Raw genomic sequence first — 18,459 nt, 5'->3', positions numbered from 1 at the left:
CATGTTACCGGGGTGCACCGGCCCGAATACTGCTCTTCCCCTCGGATGCATCCAAATAGGGACCAGCAGCACCCAGGCACACTGGGACACCTGGACTGGTTACCTGGCTAGCACCCGACATACCGATTACCTACGTAAGACTTTTACTTTTCAAACAGCTAAATTTAGGTTGAGCTGAGTACCTAGGTACTGTGCTAACGACCTAAAATTAATCTATCAGTAATCTGTCAATAAGTTACCTTAACATTGTTATTTGTCAAAAACTGTGGTCAAAAAAGACTGTAATTTTTGCCATAACGTTGCTAGGAATCTTATCAAGAGACTACTGATAGGATTGATTATATTACTAAGTAGTTTATTCCGTCTAGTAGTGTGAGCTATGCGTTGATAGTCAGTCAGTCAGTCAGCTTGTCATTTTAATAGATTTGGCCCATAAGACGCCAGCCGCGGGTGACCGGCCTTTCGGATATTTAGAATTTCGATGCTTCGAACTAATGTTGTAAGACTTAGAATGAATCAGAGTGTGTAGGAATATCTTGCGCCGGCGCCGGCGCACCTCTACCCTCTACTCTACATTTATCTAACCGCTGACGCTTGGAATGCACTCCGTTAAAACAACAAACGGGCTGTTCGTGCGGTAATTTGGCGTTCACTCAATAAAACTACATTGTTTGACATCTCCATCACACACTAGCTATTTCTCAGCTTCATTTTGAAAAAGTCTGATTATAAATAATGAACCTAAGGCAAGTTCGAGTTCATATATTAGATACATAGGTAGGTACTCGTACTATACTAGTAACTAGTGGCCTAATACTATACTACAATGATGCATCCTGCATAAGTCCAAAGTTCATCATTCCGATTAGGACTGAATACAAACTTAAACACATTCCCAAGCAAATCGGCCTAAAACTGTGCTGAAACTGAGTCTCATGATTTCGTTCAAAACGGTATAGTTTTTTGTTCCTCGTGTAAAAATTTATTTCACACTGTTTTGCCCGTGAGCTCCAACAACGTACCTAAGGAACTTATGTATTTATGTATTTACTAGCTTATCGCCGCGCTTCATTCGTGTGGACTACACTTTCATACCCCTATTTTATTACCTTAGGGTTGGATTTTCAAAAATCCTTTCTTAGCGGATGTCTACGTCATAATAGCTATCTGCATGCCAAATTTCAGCCCGATTCGTCAAGGAGTTTGAGCTGTGCATTGATAGATCAGTCAGTCAGTCACCTTTTCCTTTTATATATTTAGATAAACATTTAAAATGCTAGTACGTACGTGGGTAAGTTTCACACTGTTCATGGTGTGTTGCGTACCTATCTATCTATCTATCAATTATATTATAGTGTCGATTTGAGGACAACTAACAACATGTCGATTACACGTAATTGGCGAGGTCGTCGCAAGCTTTAATTGCTTATGTCACGACATTCGTAATGATGTTATAGTTAACTCGTAGTTAAAGCTGATCTCTAGTTCACACGTATACAGATATACCTAGCTATAGTCCGCGACAGGTCGAGATGGCAGCTGCGGTGGGGACGCCCCGCACAGCCCCCACGCTCCCGGGTCCCGGATACGCACCTCTATAACTTTAAGAGAAAGCGTTTTAAGAATTTAATATCCCTTGGTTGAACGGTGAAGGAAACATTGTGAGGAAATTTGCCAGAGAATTTTTCATAATACTCTCAAAGGTAAAGTCCGCCAATCCGCAATTGGTAAGTAGATTTTTTTTACTTTTGAACTGTGTTATACTGCTGGCGCTGCTGGCCAAACAGAAGTTTGGGTTTGAGCCCTTATAGCCAACGTCGTCCTAAGGGCGCCTCCTGTAAGACTCAATTTATTCATCATCATCCATCAATGGTGGTGTGATGGTGGCTTTAATGATTAAATATCGCCATTATAATCAGATTCAGAACAAGGACTATTACTGTATACAGACAAATTCGTAATAAATGAGGCTTCGTCCTACGAGTGCAGTGCAGTGGTGGAATCACAACAAACGGATTGATTTGGTTTATGCCAGCTAAACTCAAGTCACTCGACTTCTCATACTTATAGGCCTAGCTACAGTACAGGTCGAGATGGCAACGTACTATACCTTCAAATTACGCCTCTAATAAAGCAGCGTTCCAAATGAAGTAAATATTTTTGGATTAATTATACTAGATCAATTTAAATACGTAGGTAGTAAATTTATATTTAAACTCCGTTTGGTATTCACTGCTAACGATATTGTAGTCGGCACGAATCAGTCAGCGAGTCAGGAAGTGTCTCTATTTCGGGCTAGCCGGCCGGCGGGCGATAAGGCGGCGATAGGGCGGATAGGGCGGGCGGAAGGGCGCGCCGGTCATGTGGACAGCGGCGCGCCTGTCTTTAGCTGAGGGTATAATATAAGCTCTGACGTAATTTACATAACTGATCCAATTAGTGTATTTTCGCGAGTTCATTCAAGGTTGCATCATCAGCTGATGATATACCGCAGGATTTAGGTACCTACCTATTTCGTAGAGTGCGACCAAGTACCCCCCTGACCACTTTCCTGTCCAACTGCGAGGTATTGCCAAGGTCTGCATACCTACATAGTGGAAATTTCACGAACCCCGTACTGAGCGATTTGCTTCCTCGTTTCTAATACGCACTGCTATAGTCCGCGTCAGGTCGAGACTGCGATTGGGGTGGGAACGCCCCCCGAACCCGCACAGCCCCCGCGCTATCCTGCTGCGGGACAGCACGGGTGACGTGCGGGCGTGCAGGACGTCCCCCCGCTCTTCGTGCTCTTGTTATCCGTGCTAGCTATAGTATTGGTACCTTCAAAGGAAGAGTGAATAGGCACCGTCTATCGGCAGGCGCGCTCCGCCTGAGGCTGCATCATCCCATACAGTTTTGTGTGGTTGAGAAGCGCAATACACCTCTAAATTAAAAGAAAGATCAGAGTCGACCGTGTTTTCACAAGTAGAGATACTCGTAGAAGCCCTTCGTAGACTCGTAGAGCTTTTTTAGGGTGTCGTAGTACTTAAATCGAGGAACCCTTATTATATGCCTGACTCCTTTCCGTCTGTTTCAAGTGTATCACAGCCACTCAAAGTCAAAGTCAAAGTCAAATTATTTATACAGAATAGGTAACATGTTACGCTTACTGATGGTTGATTTAAGTGTCTGTCTGTAATTTCAAAACAAGAAGCGAAATAAGATTCGAAATGAAAGCGGGCGGGGTACGCCGTACGGCTGAGTGTTTGTTGCAGCTATAGGTACTAAGTACCTAAACCTAAAGAAACCTACGGTATTTTGCTTAATTAATATCATAATATTGCTTCTAATTTCGATGTTCCACGTTTCAAAATAGGTGTTGTTACAATATGTAAGATTTCCCCATTGCAATAACATTAAAGTCATGTTGGCACCTAACAGGAAATTCTAACAATAGGTATTCCCAGTCCTAGATTCGTAGTAAGGTCTTAGCTTACCTACTTAGTTAAATTAGTCTTTACTCTTCGTCACGTCTTTATTTTCAAATATTGGGCACTGAGTTTTTATGATAATAATATCTTTATTTCATCACGATGACGGGGATGAATACTAATTATTCTTGCACACGGAAAGTTAATCAGTCAAGGTATCTTTTGTTTCTCGCGCAGTATGAGAGGACAGTGTGTAGGTACCAATCAGAGATGTTACGAATATTCGCATCCGCATCCGCAAATGCGGAACATTCACATTAATTCAGACATCCGCATCGGCACCAATTAATGCGAAGCTTTTGCGGATGCTAATACATATTTGCAACAAGTACCTACCTAACTGCATGTAAAAGAATTGGAAGGAGCCGGAGTGATGCGTGCCTCGCGCGTTTGCTATAAGTTGGTTATAATATCTACGTTCGCTTATTGACCAATTAAAAAGTGTACAATGGTACCCAACAGGGGTGTTACGGATATTCGCATCCGCATCCGCAAATTATACGGAACATTCGCATTAATTCAGGCATCTGTATCCGCGGGTGTGAACTTCTAATTATCCGAATCCGTCAAAATGTCAAAATATTGGCATCTGCAACAACCCTGGCCCTGGTATTATGCACGAACACCCAGAGAGGTGTAGGTAGATAAATAGACAACATTCAGAACAAGGACTATTAGAAGTAGCCCTAGCCCCTATTGTGACACTTACTGTTAGAGCGAGATCGCTTATTAGAACGTGACAAAATGATTATGTTTTGCCACCTTGTGCTTATATAAAGCACAAGGTGGCACAAGTATGAAGACCTGGGCTGCTTAGAAATCTATACGTTACCGGCCAAACCCGATTTCAGGCCAAACTTATAGTTTAAATTCTAGATTAAACGGGTTTATCCTACGCGTGTCAGGATACATTAGTTTAGCCCAGCACAATCCAATTGAATTCATGAGAATTTTCGGAATAAGGTATTGAACTCCATTTTTGTTTTATTCCGATACAAGTTAGCCCTTGACTGCAATCTCACCTGGTGGTAAGTGATGATGCAGTCTAAGATGGAAGCGGACTAACCTGGAAGGAGTATGACAGTTTTTATTAAACCCTTTGGTTTTTACACGGCATCGTACGCTTAATCGCTTGGCGGCACGGCTTTGCCAGTAGGGTGGTAACTAGCCATGGCCGAAGCCTCCCACCAGACCCTGATCAGTTTAGAAATTATAAAATTCCAGCCCCCTGCCGGGAATCGAACCCGGGACCTCCCACTAACAAGACCACAGCACTTACCACTGCGCCGAGGAGGTCGTCCGATTGGGAAGCCGAAGACTTCGGCCTCCTATGACTTAGTTTGTTTTTCCATGCAGTTGATGACATAATAATTATTTTTAACCGCAAAGTCGATGAAACCGCAGATGGCGTTATGGAAATAAGTAGGTATAGTACGCGACAGGTCGAGATGGCAATCGAGGAGTAGACGCCCCACACACCCGCACAACCCCGGCGCTTACCCGGTGCGGGCGAGCGCGGGAGATGTTCTGGTGTGCGGGGACGTCCCCCCGCCTCTTACCGCGATTGCCATCTCAACCTGTCGCGGACTCTCTGTATTGATGGATCGTAGACCGTGGCCTGTCATCTACTTAGGTGCTATATGTTTAATCTGTGCCTGTCAGCGCCACGTGTGTGGACTGTGGAGCATCCATCGCGACCCTGTGCCATATGCACTGACATTGACCGGGCAGGAATGCACCATTTAATGCAATACTACTTATGTTATAAAAATATCTACTACTGTTTTTATTTAAATAAATTTCTTAGCTTTTCTTCAATCCTTGCCGAGAAATCCTAGTTTAGCTATTATTTTTGGTGCTACGAGATCTATTTTGATCAAAGTTGGAACAGTACAATTAATATACATTTTTAGAAACATGACTCCATGTTTTCGAATTGCGGATATTTTGTCTCATTCAGTGTACTTAGTGGTTTTTGTACTTACTAAAGAGCAGTACCCTTATTATAAATGCGAAAGTGTGTTTGTTGGTTTGTTGGTTTGACGTGATTTTTTGCATGGGTATGGATAAAGACGGAGAGTGACTTTTTATCCCGGAAAATCAAAGAGTTCCTACGGGATTTTTAAAAACCTAATTCCACGCGGACGAAGTTTATATAAAGCTGTAAACCTGAAAACTCGTGTGAGTACTGAGTAGAGTAGGTTAGGTATAGGTAGGCAACCTCGGCGGTGATCTGTGACGGCGCGTGATGTTTGCGCGAATCTGTTATAATCACATTGTTAACGTTCACTTTTTATAGCTTTCATTTTCATACGACTTTCTTGTTAAATAATTTGAAGACCATTATACTCCCGTATGTAAACACAGCGCGCGGAACAAAGCTCCGTGTTCTATTCCCGGTTGTTATAAAATAAATTATTATAAGTACCTAAGTAAACCTACGTATTTACTTACTAGGTACTTAGCTCTTGTCCGCGAGTTCATCCACGTGGATCATGGACTTAAGTTTTGAAATCCCGTGGGAACTGTTTAAGTTTCCGAATAAAAAGTAGCAGATCTACTTACCATGTTTTGTATATGTTTTGTACCAACCAACTGTTTGATTTACGTGATAGAAAGTGCTCAGTGGTTGGACAGTTAAAAGTTATACGCAGACACACTTTCGAAGCAAATACCTATGTTTTATGGAATGGTATTTTAGATCTAGGTATATTCCTAGGTATATTCATGTTAGAAGATTTTTTTTGAAAAATGTCTGTCACGTGAAAATATATATTCCTACTAGAGGAAGCCCGCGACTTGGTCCGCGTAGATTTAGATTTTTAAAAATCCCGGGAGAACTCTTGAATTTTCCGGGGTAAAAAGTTGCCTATGTCAATTTCCGGGATGCAAGCTACCTCTGTACCAAATTTCATATAAATCGGGTAAATAGTGGGGATATAATAGGTATAGTTGGTAGGTAGGTACGTAAACCAAAACTGCATTATTTAGACGTCAGTGAAACCTTCTGCGCGTCATAAAGATAGCGCTTATGTGCCGTATCATAATGTATTTATATAATGGTGCTATTATAGCATAGGTAGATACTTTACCTACATATTGGATAAGGCAAGGCGATAAGATTTAATTGAATTCAATTTATTTTATAAGAACCACCGGAGAAACTTTAGGTATACTTAACCTTTTAAAATATTGTTTTCTATTCTATTCTACGTAAGGTCATAAAGAGGCAATAGGTAGGTACTTATGTAAATCTTTGCACTTATGATTTGATCACGTATAAATTTTTTTTCTAACGGGATTTTTTTCCCATCGAGGCACACTGTAACTAGTTGCAACTTTTGTAACAATTAGGATTCTCAACGAGTCATACTTTGTGAATGTACTGTGGGTGGGACTCGATGGGATTTTTTTTCCGTTAAATTCCCAACGAGTCACACTGTTACACAATTGGGTGCGACTCGTTGGGAACCCATCAATTTGGGCGATGACAACCAATCTCAACGGAGGTCGGAAACTACCTTATCGGAGACCGCAAACACAGATTGACTCTCTATTGCCTCGCTCTCATTAAATATCCCGTGGGAACTCTTTCATTTTCCGGAATGAAAAGTAGCCTATGTCAGGTCTTTAACCATACCCATACAAAAAATCACGTCAATTTGTTGCTCCATTGCGACGTGATTGAAAGACAAACCAATAAACAAACAAAAAAACACACTTTCGCATTTATAATTAATTAGTGTAGCGATATTTTGTTTAGTGAAATTTTCTAATTGAGTTGTCGTTTTAACCTCTCGCGGGGTATGACCATATCAGAGACGCCTTATATTTGACGCGGACGGTACCACCGCTAGGATTTTGAGTGGAGGGTATGACCATATCTCTGAGGGATATGGCGAACTCTCAGTTTATATCGTTTTCCTGCGACATGCACACTACTCGCTTGACCCTTTGTTTGGACAGTGTTCACGGGCGGTCAGCGCATCGACACGGAGAGTGAAAGCAATAAGCGACGTAATAACATGCCGTTAGCTGCTGACAGTCGGTGAGCTGCATTATGCAATTTTACCAAACTATGATGTACTATGGTCATTGGGACATTTATCTGATCGCTCGTAGTTCAATGACTGATTATTATTAGTGTCAACTACTAAACATATTGAAATACGTCCTACGATATTGCATCATGACTTATGGTGTCAAGTGTCAATGCTATGAGGTTGGATTAACCTAAGATTAACGGGCAGCCCGGGAAGATCTGGGACGTTGAATGTTTTTAGGGGTCACCTGAACAAGAGCGCCGTAGGGGTATACCTATCGAACCATTACAACATTACCCTATATTTTTGCGTCACAACACAGATGTATATCCTCAATCGTTAGACGTCCACAGCTAGACGTCAGGTGTCTTGTAGGGACTTCCACACGCCACGGTGTTGCGCCTCGTGAGTCCAGCGGCTCCCTGCGACTGGTTTGATATGGTATGTCCACCTAGATCCTAGTGGGGAGTCTTGCAACGCTGCGCTTTTCGGTGCGAGGTCGCTATTCCAGCACCTTCCCAAGGTTGGGACCCCAATATCCATCGGGTTTTCAAACTATGTGCTCTGCCCATTGCCACTTCAGCTTCGCAATCCCCTGAGTTATGTCGGTTTACTCTAGTTCTTCTACGAATCTCCTCATTTCTGAGATAATCACCTAGAGAAAAATTCCAAGCGTAGCTCTCGCCATCGCCTGCTGAGTGACGTGATACTGACAGAAACACTCAGCGGGTGACAGAGAGAGCTGCTTTCTTATGAGGCTCATAGTCAGCGACCATGTCTTGGATCCATCCATTCGTCGTGGTTGGCAGCGGAATGTCTGCCGGAGATTCTTCGCACCCACTATCTTTCAAAGCAAGTATAGTTATTCAAAGTAACTAGCACTAAGAGCATAGAAGCTTTGCATTCAGCTGCCGACACGAGAGCTGATATTTTATATCAACGATAAAGGGACCTAGCTTCTTAGCTTTTGTAACATGTTGCTTTTTGACGTTTTGTCGGTTTTCCCTCAGTCGAATCGTATTTCCAATCGGTGGTAGAATTTTGATTCTTGACATATTTAGGAAATTGCCTACATATAATACCTACTTAATTTAGAATGTAGGTAGTTCGCACAGTGACGAGAGTCACCGGCCGTCGTCTGTTGCCTGGCGTCTGGCGTCTGCCACGAAGCCGATTGAGGTCAATGCTGTTTGAGCAACCAAACAAAACAAACCGTAAAACATTCGCGAGAGTGTGGCTTGTATTTATGAGCTAATAAATCAAATATTGAGTTGCGCTTTTTGCAACATGGAGGCTGGTACGTAGGTAAGGATATTAGGATGTGTATAACCGGCTGAGCTCAATTGTTTGCAGTTTGCACATGCCCAAATGGGATAATAGGTTTTCCTGCTTTATTTGGACCTCTCTGGCGCAGTGGTGAGTGCGCCAGAGTTATAATTTGGTAGGTTCCGGTTATATAAGGGCATTTTGGAAATCAATACCCATATTATAAATGCGAAAGTATGTTTGTTTGTTGGTCTGTTAGCTTATTGGTTTGTCTATCAATCACGTTGCAACGGAGCAACGGATTGACGTGATTTTTTGCAGGGGTATTATAGCCGCATAGACAAAGACCTGGAGGGGAGGTTGGCGCGCGCTTGTCTGACTGATTGAAAACATTATTGCGATTACGTAACAAGTACAAAACCTATGTAAGTATGTAACTTAATCCATACTAATATTATAAATGCAAAAGTGTGTCTGTCTGTCTGTCTGTCTGTCTGTCTGCTAGCTTTTCACGGCTCAACCGTTCAACCGATTTTGACGAAATTTGGTACAGAGATAGCTTGCATCCCGAGGAAGGACATAGGCTACTTTTAATCCCGGAAAATTGAAAAGTTCCCACAGGATTTTTAAAAACCTAAATCCACGCGTACGAAGTCGCGGGCATCAGCTAGTAGTTATTTAAATGACTTCAATCAAAAGAGCATTAGGAAGTGATATGATATAGCTAATTAACTTTGTTTTTGTAATAGGTAACCTACTTGATATACCTATTATATATCAATCCATACTTAATAGTGTTAATGCGAAAGTGTGTCTGTCTGCTAGCTTTTCACGGCCCAACAGTTTAACCGATTTTGATGAAATTTGTTACAGAGTTAGCTTATATCCCGGGAACCGACATACCTAGGTTACTTTTTATCCCGGAAATTCAAAGAGTTCACACGGAATTTTAAAAAACTTAAATCCACGCGGACGAAAATATCGCGGGCATCCTCTAGTTAGATATAAATAACTCTAATGGTACGGCTCCAGAGAAAAGTAAACTATTTCCTTTATTATTTAACAAGTTAGCCTTTGAGCTTAACTGCTTTAAATCATTGTAGGTACATTGTCATATTTGTCAACCAACAAATGACAATGCAACCCATATAATGGAAGTCGTATGCGTTGTATGCCTGGAACTGGAAGTACCTACCCATATGGCAGTCTTTATTAAATCCGTAGCCCTAATTTAGGTTACGAATGTTTGGCACCGTCGCAATATGAATAGCTGTAGTGAAATACAAAACAAAATCTTACTTCTACTCCCGCTACTTTCCAATAGGTACTAAGATTTACTTACCTACTAAGTATCTAGAATACTCTACTCTTCCGGAGATTCTTCGCACCCCCTGCCCGGCCGTTACCATAACAGCTGCCAGAGTCAGGAATAGCGGGGCCGCCGAGGACTAGGGGCCTTGGCCTTGTGTCGTCTTCCGTACGAGGTATTGCCCATAATGACCGCGCTGGGCAGGCGTGTTGGTCATCGCAGGGCTAGACTGGTCGCACCGGTGTCGCTGCTGCCCGACACCGGCCTGTGCCATTTATCCAGTCTAGCCAGCTCGAATGGTTATACCGCCATTTGTCGGTCCCAGAGCCTCGTCAGTAGTCCAGCAGGGGGCACCGCGTGCAGGTGGGGATGACTGTGAGAGCGCTGGGTGGTGGCACGCTCCCTTACCCCCCGCGACTTCATCCGCGTGCAATTAGGATTTTTAATCCCGTGGGAACTCTTTGATTTTCCGGGATAAAAAGTAGCCTATGTCACTTTCCAGGTCTATATCTATACCCACGCAAAAAATCACGTCAATCCGTTGCGACGTGATTGAATGACAAACCAACATTTTCGAATTTATAATAAGGGTACTGATATTTGATAGGACAAAGCTTATTAACTCCCCCATGGTCAGTTTAGCTGCAAACCGCAATATTACATAACATCACAAAAAACCAAAACGGAAAGTCACGTCAGCTTTGAAATATCAAACTCACAATATGACGTGATTGGCAGTCAACTGGAAATGCGACCTCGCCTTGACATGGTGACCCCGCGGGGCAGGACTGGGGACACCTGTGACCCAGACGGTAACTAAGCCGTTCTCCGATTCGGTCTAGGATGACCACCAGGCACCAATCTAGCCTTGACACTCAATCACTTCACGCTCGCTCATTCAGATTTGCATTAGGTACGTAAACTTTGATTTGAACTTACGTCGAAGGAATTTCCACATACCATGGTGTTCTTGTGACCGCCTCAGTCCACCGAGGTAGGTAGGCGTGTTATACACAAGCATTTAATGTTATATGTATTGTACAGCGTACAGGATTTAAATGCCTGTAGGTCTACACTTTACAGGCATAGCGCTTATAGTACGCGGCCGAAAGTAATGTATATTTAGAAGGAGATAGCAGACTTGTAGAGTGATTTGTCCCTGTCATTGAGACCGACAAAACGTCATATAGGTATGAGTGACAGACAACGCTCTACAAAGCCGGAATATAATTCTAAAGGCCGATGTACATTACTTTCTGCCGCGTGCTGTAACTGAATAGGTTCCTGCGGTAGCGCGAGCGGAGCCGTGCGGGAAGGCGCGATGACGTGACGCGAGAGCTCAGCGATTCGTCAACTTGTGGCAACTGTCACCCTCCCGCACCGCTCCACTACTGCAGGAGACACTCAGCTATGTGCTATACTTATACATAATAACTATCTGGAATTCTCTGTAAAACTACACAGGCAGGTACTTATCATTAATTCATTAGTAAGTTCAAAAGTAAAACAAATCTGCTATTTGAAGCGGGTTACTGCTAATAACCCATAAACGCGACCTCGCCTTGACATCGTGACCCCGCCGCCTGCGTCCCAGTATCGGGGACACCTGTGACCCAGACGGCAATTAAACCATTCGCAAATTCCGACTAGGATGACCACCATTGTAGTTAAATGTCCCAGCCAATTGACACTCAATCACTTCACATTCGCTGACTCAGATTCGCAACTCGGATGACCTAAAAGTCACAAACAGTCCTAGCTGAATAGGTCATAATCGTCATCAAAATGAAATGAAATGAATTGAAACGAAATGTATTTATTCATTTCATGTAAGACAGCATATTGAGACTACGGCTCGGAAAGCAAATTCTACTGCGAAGAGCCGACAAGAAACTTGGCACTTGCTCTTTAAAAAAACAAGACGTTGAACTGAAAGTTTTCATGCAACCTTGTCATTTAGAAAGTCGATTGTATGATAACGGTCCATGGCTGAACGTCAGAATGCTGAAGAAATTTGCCACACCCGGCGTTCTTGTAACCAGCTCCCAGTCGGGCTTGCTCCGACAAACAATTGAGTTCAGTCGGTCATACCTACCTACATACCTACACACCTAATAGGTACAAAACATTAAAAATTGCTTTGATGAAACTCTTATTTTAGTGGAAATGTCAGGTTACCTGAATACCTATAAGCTATAACTAGGTATTTCTGTGAATTACCTTTTACATACATATTTTGAACCATATGCGGGCAACGGGCACATACCTTGTAGGTAGATAACCATACGACATGGTACCTAGGTACCGGACGTGAACCTGTTATCTAGTCGCTACATGGCATACCTATCTGCTAGGCACCTAAGTTTTTCTACTAAACGAGTTTTGCGCGATGCCATGATTCATTCCATTTTTTTAAATGTCTAGGACTCATAAACACGAACGAGATATTATACTTAAGTAACTAGTAACTAGTAATAATTCGCCGAATTAAATCTGCCGAAACATGTTTGAATTTCAACCGTTTCTCGTCGAGGAAAAATTAATATAAACTTAAACGGCTATGCAATAAAAAAAACACCTTAAAAACATAATAATAGACGTAAATACGTTTGCATGAAGAAACTGGTAAGAAGAGCTACTTTAATAATTTCAAATTTCAATGCAGTTCATAATAATTATACTACACTAATGTAATGTAATGTTGTATTTGTTGTAATAAACTAATAATAAACTAATGTGTAATAGTTAGTTATACGAGTAACATTCCAGCGTAAAACAATAGAATGTAAGTATTCACGTCGAAGATCATTTAAATTGTATTACGAAGCCGTTATTATTGACGGAGTAGCAACATATAGAACCTACTATCAGTAAACAAATACAATTGATCTATTACTGGATAGCTGCCTACACCACTACACCACTACACCACTACGCCGAGCAGAGAATACAAATGTTTGTTGCACGTAAACTACACAATATAAATAAGTCATTTAGATTACGTTGATTTACAAACTAATAGTATTAGGTAAGCATTCATTGTAGGATGTAATATTTACTTAGGTAGGTAAATCTGTAGGTCATACTAAACCTTTTACTTAGTTTAACAGGTAAATGTAACTAAGTACTTACATAGGTATAAGACAGTTTTATTAAATCAGTACCCCTTATTTTTCACGTCTTCCATTCTACACGACATCGTACCGGAACGATAACCCCGGCAGGCCATTGCCGGTGGTGTGGTAACTATACCACGTAGTAGATAGGAGTCACGTCCTCCGAAACCAGAACAGACCAGAGACAATTTAGATAGAATTATAAATTCTCAACTTGCCTCTGCCGGAAATCAAATCCAGGACCCCTCACTTAATACCACAGCGCTCACAACTGCGCCAGGGAGACCTCCCTGTCAAAATATGGAAAAGGAAAAACAATTGCGTTCATAACTCGCTAAAACTATAAAATCAAGAGGTTCCACTAACCTTTTCCATTTAGCTGAGTCTTCAGCCGGGCCAGCTCCCGCGAGCCACTGCGACTCCTGCGCTGCGCCGCTAGCCTCCTCGGCGACCGAGCCATCGCTCCCTGGGCATCACCACATCCCATCCGCCTGCACTTTACACTACTTGCACTAAGTAATACCAAACACCTAGGTCCGAAGACAAAATTGTGGCAACCTTAGTTCCAACAAAGTCGATAAAAAGCGTCGATCTTTTGGAGAACTAGAGCCGTTATTTTTCCAAATAGTTTTGTTAATAATTTGATGAAAATAGTTCACTTTGTAAGGCACTTCTTATATCAGTTCGGAAAAACTCGTTAGCACTTCAAACGAGTGAAAAAGGCGCGAAACCACACGTTAAACTTCAAAAAGTCTCTAAATTAGGTGTGCAAATTGTTTCCGATAGGTAAGGCACTTGTAACATTAACCGGGAATACGCCACAATTCCACAGAATTGAAATTTTCGTATGCATTAAACTTCAGAAATCGTGTTGGATTTCGCGGAAAATTCGATTGTAAATTGGCCAGCACGTAAGGCACCCGTCGTCTACCGCTGCTAAGGCACTGCGGAGCACTGGCGGCTGGCCGGCCGTGGAGGCGCGCCGCGAAGGCTGCCGCACCTTGCCTTACCTCACTGATAACTTGATAAGGTGATAACGATGCTACCGAGTGCGTAGCTAGGTTAAAGGTAGGTTAGGCGCGGAAGCCTGCGATCATATCAGGTTGTGACGATCATCAGCAGCCTACAAGGTAGTGTGATACCCATAAGTAGTGTGCACAGTAGGTCCATATATTATGTAGAGCAATAACCTATCATCCTTACTCTTTGGCAATAGTTGGTTATGTATTCTATCTATATTTACATAATGTAATATTTTGTTTTTAAAAAAGAGCAACTGCCGAGTTTCTTGCCGGCTCTCAGTAGAAGTTGTTTTTCGAATCGACGCGACGCGATGGTAAAGTCTTGACTCTTGAATTTCATAAGTGGCACAGACTACCTACATGAAATTTTATTCATTAAGGATACATAATTAGGTAACATATGTCTTATGTTCTTACGTTTAAGACCACTTTGGCGCAATGGTTTTCGCTATCACTGGGAGGTCCTGAGTTCGATTCCCGGCGGGATTAATTAGGGTATCAGTTCTAAATTGTATTTTTTTTTTGTCTAGGGAGCTTGAATGAATAATTCTTTCAAGAGTGAGACGCTTCAGCCGTTACCAGCCTAGTGACGTCATAGAAAATTTCGTTGGAGGCGTGTAGGTAGGTTTCATATTACCTAAATCATAAATGTGATTTAACCTTCATCAAAATTGGTATGTATAGACTTGCCAAGTTTTTACGAACTGGTATGATAAAAAAACCGGCCAAGTGCGAGTCGGACTCGCGCACGAAGGATTCCGTACCATCCATATTAATATTATAAATGAGAGTGTGTCTGTCTGTCTGTCCTTCTGTCTGTCTGTCTGCTAGCCTTTCACGTTCGACCGATTTTACCGAAATTTGGTACAGCGATAGCTTGCATCCCGGGGAAGGACAGGCTTTACTTTTTATCCCGGAAAATCAAAGAGTTCCCACGGGATTTTCAAAAACCTAAATCCACGGGGACGAAGTCACGGGCATCATCTAGTTATATATAACAACGAGTCAACTAAAAATTTGTGGTATGCGAGCCCCCTTAAATAAGTATTTATTTTATTCTGTTTAGTAGTATTTGTTGTTATAGCGGCAACAGAAATCTGTGAAAATTTCAACTGTCTAACTATCACGGTTCCTGACTCATAAGATACAGCCTGGTGACTAATGGACGGACAGCGGAGTCTTAGTAATAGGGTCCTGTTTTACCCTTTGGGTACGGAACCCTAAAAATATTAAGTTACCTTATAGGCTAGTTTTTCAGATCCAGTAATTATGTCTCTATACATAATACTTAATCAAATGGAACTTCCTAATCCTACCTACTCGTAGCTCGTGGCTCGTAGGTAGACTGTTTGTTTGCAATTCTTGGGTGTGTGCGTAGCACGTAGGACGTAGGTAGGTATTGTTTATACCTATTCCTACTTGGTCGGTTTGTTTACAGTTTCCATCTGATTTAGATCGTGCAAAACTAATAGGCTACTTGACAATTTTTTTAAGTTGGTCTTAAATGGTTAATATTTGTCCTATTATATCAAAAAAATTAACACTATATTTTTTTGCGCCCTAAAAACCGTAAAACTTTAATTTAAAAAAATATTTTTCTTAGACAGGTGAAAACACCCTAACCCTAACCCTGTGGTTATACTGTTGTTTACAAATGCATGACGTCAGAGCACAGATAATCTATCGGCCAAACATGGCCGACAGTGTTTTCACCTGTCTAAGAAAAATATTTTTTTAAATTAAAGTTTTACGGTTTTTAGGGCGCAAAAAAATATAGTGTTAATTTTTTTGATATAATAGGACAAATATTAACCATTTAAGACCAACTTAAAAAAATTGACAAGTAGCCTATTCTAATATATTTTATTATTTTTTACAACTTAAACAAGTCTCGCGCAACGAAGTCGAAAAATCGTTTCACTGAACTGTAATATTGGTTTCCGGCAAAAACGAAACATCAAAAAAATCAGCCAAGTGCGAGTCGGACTAGCACACGAAGAGTTCCGTACCGTAGCTACCTGTCGTACAAGAAATAACACTTTTTATTTATTTTTTACTTTCATTGCAGCAATTTAATTTTTTTATTAAGTACGTTGTTGTTATAGCGGAAATAGAAATAGATACCTACACATTCTGTAACTTTACCTACTATGGCTCGCGAGATACTGCCCGCTGACAAACAGACGGATGGACAGATAACGAAGCTTAGTATGTAAGAGGGTCCTGTTGGCACTCTTCGGTTACGGAATATTAAAAAGTATCTTTATCTAAAACACGTTTTCTATGACAGCTCCTCAATTCTAACCTCCGCTAGACCTAGTCTAGACCGCTGGGTCTAGCTTAGCTAGACTTTAGAAACGACATTTTGCATGTAGGGTTTTCTTCATTAGGTATCTAATCTGTGATTTTCTCAGACTCCCACTAAATATCTACGACGAAATCGCGGAAAAATCTAGTAACTAGGTAGCTTAAGTATTTGATAGATATATCCGTAATTACATAACAATACGGATCACTGGAGTATGGAGTATCTCGGTAGGAACGGCGTTCCGAACCAGTGGTAAATTAAACCTGACTATTCATAAGCACTTTTAAAAAGTTTACATGAATAAAAAAACATTATATTCTATTCTATATTTGAGTGTTATACATTGTCCACGAAGTTGGATAGCCCTCTCTGGAGGTGCTGGAGTGGTGCGCACATAGGTGCAAAGAGACCCCCTCGGGCATTATAAATAGGATTAGTTTTAATTTTAGTAGAATTAGTTGTTAAGTTAAGTTTAAGCTAGTAATAAATAAGGTACTTGATACAAATAAGGCCTATGCTCGAAAAAGGCCTACTCTCCCGAAAACCCGGTTAAATAAATGTAACATAAAAGATTCTTCACGCACATACATACTACGGCCCTATGATTAGGTACGAACTGCTCAGGCGCCCTGCGCCTATTCCCTGAGCTTGTTGCGACACCTTCTTTGTGGAAGTCGGGTTTTCCGCGGCGCACTATAAAATTTTCGTAATAACAAGGCAAGTTATTAGGTTTTATATTGACATTTTATATAAACTAATAATAAGTAGTTATAATACCTTAGCCATTATATTAGATAATTATTGCTTTCATTTTCATCATTTTGAATAATGGAACGAATTATGGAACTTTATATTTTATCTGGTACGGTACCGAATAAGGCCCTAGGCCTTAATTGTAACCCTAGGCCTTAATATAAATCCCGCATTTTAATACGCATTTTGATGTCTAGCTCTCAAAGTACTACGAATAACTAAATCTAAAAAGGCTCCTAAACGTGCTACTTGATCGGAAGAAAGCTTAGCAGCCTGCAGCGGCAGTTTAGTGCCTTGTATACAGCAGTGCAATTTAATAAGGCCTATATTTTTTTATTTTTTTTGGTTAAAAAATCGGTTTTTTTACAGAATATGTGCTTTATTTATTTAATTACGAGTGACAATATTTTTTTAAATAGTTTATTCATATTATTGTTAATATGAGAGCTTAAGTCTGACAAGCCATCTGTGTTTATAAATGTTTATTTACTGTAATAAAAAGCTTAGTTATCAAAAGATAGAAGGTAAATAAAGGCTGTAAAGTAATATTTTTTTAAATAAATAGATTTTTAACAAGATTTTATGAGTTTAAAGTTTACAGGCCTTATTTGGTAGATGTAACTTATTATGGCCACTAGCTAAGGTTTTTGTATTGTTGATTTTGTCTTCATTTTATTAGATATTGCTAATGTTTTACTCCATTAATTTGATATTAATAAACATCTAATATTAATTTATTGAAGCTTTTTTGATACACACCTATATTTATTTTGTAATCAACTATTTAAATAAGGTAGGCCTTATTTGTATCAGTTACCTTAGGTACTAACATAGGTTAAGGAATTGTTTCTGTACTAACACACAATTATGGGTGTACTTATGCCTGAAATAAAAATTTATTTATTTATATTAGATACTAGCTGATGCCCGCGACTTCGTCCGCGTGGAATGAGGGTTTTAAAAATCCCGTGGGAATGCCTATGTCACTCTCCAGTCTCCAGGTCTTTATCTATACCCATGCAAAAAATCACGTCAATCCGTTGCACCGTTATTGAAGGACAAACCAACAAACAAAAACATTTATAAAAAGGGTATGTACTTACTTTGGTCCTTCGAGCCGGATCGTTGATTGTTTGTTGAATTTACGGAAGTGAGAAATTACCTTGCGCTGT

The 18,459-nt window shown here is 40.8% G+C and overlaps 1 protein-coding gene across 1 annotated transcript in view; it reads right to left on the bottom strand.

Moving 5' to 3' along the window:
• Positions 1-14,127, bottom strand: part of LOC117983323 (phosphatidylcholine:ceramide cholinephosphotransferase 2-like) — a 106,678-nt gene extending 92,551 nt beyond the window's left edge. Inside the window, exon 1 of the mRNA XM_069499384.1 lies at positions 13,571-14,127. Within this exon, the coding sequence (XP_069355485.1) occupies positions 13,571-13,691 (121 nt within the window). The 5' untranslated portion in view covers positions 13,692-14,127. The remainder of the gene's footprint in view (positions 1-13,570) is intronic.
• Positions 14,128-18,459: the final 4,332 nt, after the last annotated feature.

The sequence above is a fragment of the Maniola hyperantus genome, chromosome 6 (genome assembly GCF_902806685.2).
Source record: "Maniola hyperantus chromosome 6, iAphHyp1.2, whole genome shotgun sequence".
NCBI lineage: Eukaryota > Metazoa > Arthropoda > Insecta > Lepidoptera > Nymphalidae > Maniola > Maniola hyperantus.
This window is presented reverse-complemented; position numbering and strand designations above follow the sequence as displayed.